We start from the raw sequence: 7,724 nt of genomic DNA, 5'->3' as shown, positions 1-7,724 counted from the left end.
GTTCATTTTATATTACGTTTTTATGTTTAAAGTATTATAAATTTATGTATTAATAATATTTTTATATCATGTTTATGTTATTCTTTTATCTGGTTATATTCTGTATAGTTGTAGTAATTTAATTTAAAATTTACTTTTTATGTTTGTAATGTGTTATACTTATATTATATCTTAATTCATCATATATATTTTATGGAGAAAAGATGATATAAAACGGGATACCATACCATTTGTATCCCTTTTCAATAATTTAATGTCATTCCAATATTTTCTTCTTAAATTTCAACTTATTATTTTTTTCAGGATAAAAATCTGAAATGACATTAAATTATTAGAAAGGGATATAAATGACATAGTATCCTGTTTCATATAATCATTTCTCATATTTATATGATTGGTTAATCAAATTCAAAATAGAGAAAAAATATTCATATTAGGTTTAAAATTATTTTTATGTAGGGAGTATCGTAAATTTATATATGCAACGCCCCAAATTTTGAACATTTGTTTGATAAATTCTATTAATAATTAAGCATCTGTATTTGTGGTTAAGTGTTTTGTTTATGTGTTTGAGATTGGGGGTTCGAGCCTTCCTTCTTGAATTTTAGTTTATTTTGGTTTTACCCTTATCCTTGAACTCTCGACTTAAATTTATTTCTGTGTAATCTATATCAAGAATGAGTTTGTTGGTTCAATGGTTCAACTTCTATATACCTTTTGGTTTTGTATTCAAGTCTCTGCGTATACAATAAGGAAAAACATTTTCCTTCTCTTCTTCTTATTTTTTTTATCTTTCTTCCTTATTTTCCTTCCCTTGTGTTCTTTTTCCCGCTTTTGCCTTGTTTTTTTATTTCTTGTTGCCATTTTTGCTGCTGTTACAACGGGGAAACTTCGTATTTCGTTGTCTTCGATTATTAGGATAATTGCGTAAGTTTGATATGAATTTCTGTTAGTATTGTTTGTTCATCTTGTCGAAGTGGGTTTTGCTTAGTTGCTTGAATTCTTTGATTAAGTGTTCGTTTGGTCTTCTTGTAGGAAAAGATCGTGAGAACAACGTTCCGCAAACATTTTGGTTCTATGAATTGATGTTTGGTGCGAAGGTAATGGATGGAATCTTTGGGTTCGGGGTTCATCGAAACTTATCGACGTAACTCGGTTTTTTACTCTAATTCTAGCATTTCGTTGTGATTAATTGTGTAATTGGCCTTTGGATTGTTGTTTTTACGCTCTGGATTCACCTCTGTCGCTTTTATATCGAAAATGTGTCAGGTGTATAACAAAAACCCGAATTGTTACGAATGAAAGAGGCCGAAAAACATGGCTGTTGATGCCACACGACCATGTGTTAGGCAGTCTGGTAGGCCGTGTAACTCACTATTTTGGAATTAAAGACATACGGGCTAGAGACACGGGCATTTGTGCAGGTCATGTAACTCACTATTTTGGAATTAAGGACACACGGGCTAGAGACATAGGCGTGTGTCCAGACCGTGTAACTCACTATTTTGAGCCACACTACAGTGTGCTAAGTTATGTAGACTAGACGAGTGTGTGGCCCAAAAATCAGGAAAACGTCATTAAAATTGAACGTAGGCCTACCGTAGGATCCATATGATCTGAACTAGACAATGTAACCGTTATTTGATGATTTGTTACTGAATAATCTATTATTTTCATGTAAATACTTTATATGAAATCTAATAAGTAAGTGTGATAGCATAACATGAGCATGACCTGAATTGTACTACTATATACACATATTTGATATCTGCTAAATTTGCATCTGCATTGAGTTGAGATTGTGAAAAGGAGGAAGTGTGAGCAGTTTAATAATCTATCGAATGTGGTGGTTAAGCCACAAATATATATCTAACTTTGGTAATTTATCGCATTTTGATCTGGTAGCTAGACTGTAATTATTTTGGAATGTGACACATAATCACTATGTGGTGTGTAGGGATGGATGGGTACTTGATACCCTATATGGTGTATAGGGATGGACGGAGATAGTGTGTAGCGGTTGGGGTTAGGAATCTGCATCTGAATCTGAAATGTTTGCAACTATATCTGATGCTTTTTGTTTCTGTTTTTGTATCTGATTCCGAGAATTGACTGGTTAATAAAAAATCGAAAACACATTTGTTATGTTACTGATTAATTATAAATGTAAGTTATACACTGAGTTGAAACACATTTAGTTTGTTTGTTGGATTACAAGTAACTCACAGACTTAGTCGGGTCGACGTGGAAGGAGCTCGATCATTTCTTTTCTAATTATCTATTGTTTTATCTAGACTTATACTATCATGTGTTTTATTTCGAATGACTAGTTATAAGCTTGAATTTTTATGTTAGTTTTAACTACTTAATTAATCTTCGACTGTTAAACTTTAAATATTTAAGTTTGGGTTTGTCTGAAATTATTTGATGTAACTCTTCAAACTTAACCTTAATATTTAGGCGGGATATAGGGTGCTACAATATATATATTTACACGTCAATAATATTATTTTTCATGACATCTTCATTGTAATTATTATATTTGGTATGATGTTTTAATTCATTTATATTTTACCTAAGTATTAATTCGCATCCTAATTCAATTTTAACTTTTAATAATTTATTTGATAAATTAATATAAATATTATAATCAAAACTATTCACCATATAACCAATAACTAACCTACTACTGATATAAACAAAATTAAAGCAATCAAAACATTTGTTTTTCAACCAATAAATTTTAATATCAACCATAAAATAAAGATGTAAAATATATAAAACTTGTTTTCGAAATACAACAAATGAATATAACAAATCAATGAGAAGCCAAACATTAAGGGTCCCTTATTAGCCACAAATTACAGTCTCAAACGGTGCTTCTTCATTGATGAAACTCTTCAAGATGTAAACAACTAAAAAAAGTTTCAAATCGAAAATTAAAATTTCAATGGTTTACCAACATTCATACAAATTAATATCAGTTCGAAGACGAAAATATACTTCCCCTTCAAAGGCATCAGTCATCAAAGTAGCCACTCCTCGAGCCATGAAGAAATCACCTGTTCCACCAATCACTGATATATCCCTCGTCTTGTTCATCAACGGATCAGCACCGGCGAAGTTTATACTTCCTTTATGTTGGGTAGAATTGAAAACGAAGGAGAAACCCAACCAAGCTGTGAATATGTCTTTCTTGTCGTAGATATAAAACCCTTGGGCTCGACCCACTGGTTTCGAATGCAAGTTGTTGTCTAAGGTAATGGGGTCGTCGAACACGACCAGGTCTCCGAAATGGTTTTTTCCTGTTAAAATGGTCTTGTTCCCCCATTGTGGTGAACCTACAATGGCTGATGTTGCGTTCTTTGCGTTATGGCCGTTGTAGATTATGTCGTGGAAATAAAAAACCATGCTCTTGCATGGATTTCGGGTTCGGGTTTTTCGAGTTGGTGTTGCGGTTGATATGGAGAGGAAGGAAAGGAGGAGGAAGATGGCTAATAGGGATCTCTTAGCTTCCATTTTTGTATGTAATGTGGTGTTTATAGAACTCGTATAAACACGAGCTGCTTTGTTATATACGTGAGAATTTCATACTGTACGAATTTCTGGTTAATTAGTTAATTTACTAGGGACTAAAACTTGGCTTTAAAGGAATGGCTGCCTAGCTGTGACACCGACAAAACAAACTACTTTATCCATTCAATTATCAACTAACTTATTCAAGTTTAGCTACAAATTTAACTTCCATTCTATTAATTTGGAAAGAAGAAAGCATTTTATTCAAAAGTGAAGAAGAAATCAAAATTCAAAATGAGTTTAACCCACAACACAACTTAAAGTAACTTAATTTAAAAAATTCAAATGATCCAAATAAAAATAAATAAATTCAAAAAGACTTCAAAATTACTTCAAAATTTCTAAAATTGAAATTGACCTATTCAACTGATCATCTTTAATTTATGGTAGCTTCAGTTCAAAGTTTAAGACAATCATTGGACGTTGAAGGGAGATTTGTTAGTGCGAAGTTAATGGTTTTCCTTTTCTCAATGAAATAAAGGAAGAATTCTATAACTTAATAAGCTAAGGGATGGTTTTCACGTTATGGCAGATTACGCAATCAGCAAATGCATTTATTGAGGTTTACTGTTCTGTGTTTCATTCAGGTTTCCTAGAAATTTAAAATAAAATCACCCTTTGATAAGTTCTTGTTTTGTTTCTGTTTTAAAGTATTTTTTTTCACAAATGATATAGCAGCAACCAAAGGAACAACTGGTTAATATTATTTGTTAACAACTTAAGGTCTAAGTTTCAAACCTGATGTTAATATCTACTCTCTTAAATTGTAATCTAAATTTTGATTCAACTAAAATTATAGAGTTTTGAGTTTTTTTTTATTGATTTTAGTCCAAATGGAGGATTGAATAATCAAACTTTTGATTATAATGTTTAGTGAATGGAAGTTCGTAAGAGCGTTAAAACCTCAAAAAAAAAAAAGTTAGGATGAACAACATTTTTTATAATTGATTGGGAATGATTTCTAACCATGCTTGCTAAAAATTACTCCTTTTGTCACATGTATATATTTCTTGGATATTTATGTACTCTTAATTTATTTTAATTTACTTGTGTAAAATAATTTCTTATGCAACTTTATATTAATTGAAATATGTTACATGAAAAATTTATTCAGAGTGTGCCATAATTATCACTATTTACATTCTAAGAACATGACATAATTATCACTAAGAATATAGTTTATAATTATATTAATACACTATTAATATTTATCAATTCCCATAAGGTCAATATTTACAAATAAAGAACTTAAGAAATTTATTTATTTAAATTTTAAAAATATTCACTAATTAGTTTTATATTGGATGTTTTAATTCCTTGGTAATAGTATCTTATTTCAAGAATTTCACCCAATAAAGACTAAAATATTATAAACAAATAAATACTTATCAATAAAATGTGTCATGCCATTATTTGTGATTTTACACATATCAACTTTTAGTTATCAACTAAGTTTTACAAACATTTTTAAATAAACAGTTAATAAAAACCAGTTGGTCAAATTCGTTAATAGAATCAGTTAGTCAAACCAACCACTGTAGTTAAAATCCGCTATCAACTATCAACTATCAACTATCAACCGATTATCAAACAGGGTATGTATAATTGTTTCCTTACTTGTACAATACGTGGGTTGAATATGTAAATTTGTAGCTTATATTCTAACCCAAAAGTAAAAATTAATAAAATTGTGATTATATTTTGATATTGAAAAACAGCTTTTAGACAGTTATTAACTTACGAGTATTAATTAAATTTTTAGTAAAATAATATAGGAAATATTTAATAATTGAAGTGTAAACTATATCAAAGTTAATTAAATTATTAGTAAATTTATGTTTTGATTGGTTATTTTACATAAATGGTCTAAAAAAATAATTAATTACATAAATGATTCTGATTAAAAAATAATCATCTAAATAACCTGAAATAAATAGTGCACAGGGGTAATGGACACTAGAAAGCCGACACCCACATAATTTCTGACACAATCATTTGCCTCATGATTGTGTCAGGGAGTAAAAAATTAATTTTTTGGGTTTTGGACATCAGATGGCTGGCACCCATGTATTTTTTTGTCAACCATATCATATTGGTATACATGTCATACCAGTATTTAACAAAAATTGGGGTGTTATGATATTGATGGTCGACACCCCTTTATCTGATTAAAAAAAAAGTTTTTTTGGGGTGTTGGGACACTGATGGCTGACACCCTTTTATCTGATTAAATTTTTTTGGGGTGCTGGGACAGTGATGGCTAATACCCCTTTTCTAGAATTAAAAAAATTAGGGTGTTGGAACACTAATAACCGACACCCTTTTTTCAAATTTAAAAAAAAAATTGAGGTGTTGGGACATTGATGACCAACACCCTTTTTACTAGTTCAAAAAAATATTTTTTAGGTGTCGTGTATGACATGGTAGGTACCCCAATTGTATTTAAAAAATATATATATTTTTTAGGTGCTGGACTTCCATTACTCTGCACTGAAGCCATGTATATATAGATTTTTCTGTCTTCCATTTGAGTTTTTTGTTTGCTTTATCAGTTGAAAACCAAAATTAAGTATATCAGTGTTTTGTTTGTTGAGAAGGAAGAAGATATTGTTGAAAATGAGTTCCCAAATTTTGTTAGTGTATGTTCATTTTGATAGAGAAATGATAAATACAACTGAAGAAGGTTGTGTCTTTCAAAGTCGCCAAAAAATCAGAATAAGATTCAACAAGCGTGTTTTGCTAGCAGATTTGAAACAGAAGATTTATACAAAGACAACTACCTGTTGTGGGAAGTAAATGTTAATATTGTTTTATAAATTTCAGATTTCAAAAGATCCGCTCAAGTTCTAAAAAATGGAGCTTGAAGATGATGATGATTTAGGGACAATGATAGCAATTTATTGCCCCTCTAAGATAGAGAATCCCAGCCCGGTTGAGTTGTTCGTAGAGATAGCTAATCCAGAACCCATTCAAGTTGTAATTCTAATAAGTCAGCATTTTGAATATGATTTTGATCTTAATGTCTATTGGGAATATCAGTCGGGCTATGGAGGCTCACTACAAACTCCCAAAAATTCAAACTACGGTAGATGTTCGTATAACATCCCAATCTCTTGTCCTTGTCTAGAGATTTATCCAGAGGTGTTGGGCGCCATAGCAAATGGTGATGAAGGGTTTGATAATGAAGATCAATCCCACCAGGATAATGAAGATTTTAGTGACCCCAATTTAAATGAGATCCCTGAAGACAGACGATGAAGGCATAGAGGAGGGTGAAGATGTGCATCTCCATTCAGTCGGGAGCATAAGATCCGATATAGATTTTCATAATAATCCAAGGTCTTTCATGTCTGACGTAGATCCTAATGCGAAGCATACACTCAAGTTCCTTGTATATCAAGATATTTTGCTTGCTCAACTACTAGATAGAGAATTGGATGCTGAAGAGTTACTAGTAGGACAATAATTTGGTAATAAGAAAGACTGTGAAAATGCAATTAAGCAACATAGCTTGAAGTTGTCTGTCAACTACAAAGTCACAAAGTCTATACAATCTTTATATGTTAGAGAATGTTGGAAAGCCTCAAGTGGTTGTAACTGGCATGTTCGGGCTGTATTAATACAATGGACTCAGATGTGGACAATCAAGAAAATATAAAATCTTCACACATGCATGGTAGCTCGTATATCGCAAGAACACCTAAAATTGGATGAAAAAATTGTATGCAACTACATCATGCCATTAGTGAAAGAGATGCCCACCATCCTTGTATCGGTCCTTATTGCAGACATGCAAGCTTGGTTTAAGTATTGGGTTTCCTACAAGAAAGCATGGTGGGTGAAACAAATGGCGATGGAGCAGTTATATGGTGACTGGGATGCGTGATACAATGAACTTCAAGGGTGGATAATCTATAACAACCCATTTTTCAGTGAAATCAGAACAGTAGTTTCGAGACCACAAATTCGACCCAAAAATTTAATTTATTTTTATTGTATTATATGGTCCGTAATATGGTAGATATGTTGTGTGAACAATTTGATATGAAAATTTTATCAATTAAATGTTTAATTACGAGAAGGACTAAATCGCATAAAATGCGAAAGTTGAATTCTAGTAGCTATAAGGATCAAATAGCTATGGAATT

The 7,724-nt window shown here is 31.3% G+C and overlaps 1 protein-coding gene and 1 long non-coding RNA gene across 2 annotated transcripts; one reads left to right on the top strand and one right to left on the bottom strand.

Annotated features, from left to right (window-relative positions):
- Nucleotides 1-698: 698 nt before the first annotated feature.
- On the top strand, nt 699-1,411 carry LOC108464993 (uncharacterized). The gene is made up of 3 exons (XR_001868381.2): nt 699-927; nt 1,036-1,100; nt 1,270-1,411. It is a non-coding gene; the product is annotated as an uncharacterized LOC108464993 (long non-coding RNA).
- A 1,330-nt stretch (nt 1,412-2,741) lies between these two features.
- LOC108464991 (dirigent protein-like) lies at nt 2,742-3,629 on the bottom strand. The gene has a single exon (XM_017765290.2). The coding sequence runs from the start codon at nt 3,517-3,519 to the stop codon at nt 2,956-2,958; it is 564 nt and encodes a 187-aa protein (XP_017620779.1). The 5' UTR covers nt 3,520-3,629; the 3' UTR covers nt 2,742-2,955.
- Between the last annotated feature and the right edge of the window lie 4,095 nt (nt 3,630-7,724).

The sequence above is a fragment of the Gossypium arboreum genome, chromosome 1 (genome assembly GCF_025698485.1).
Source record: "Gossypium arboreum isolate Shixiya-1 chromosome 1, ASM2569848v2, whole genome shotgun sequence".
Classification (NCBI taxonomy): Eukaryota; Viridiplantae; Streptophyta; class Magnoliopsida; order Malvales; family Malvaceae; genus Gossypium; species Gossypium arboreum.
The sequence above is the reverse complement of the archived record's forward strand: the minus strand, read 5'-3'. Positions and strand labels throughout refer to the sequence as shown.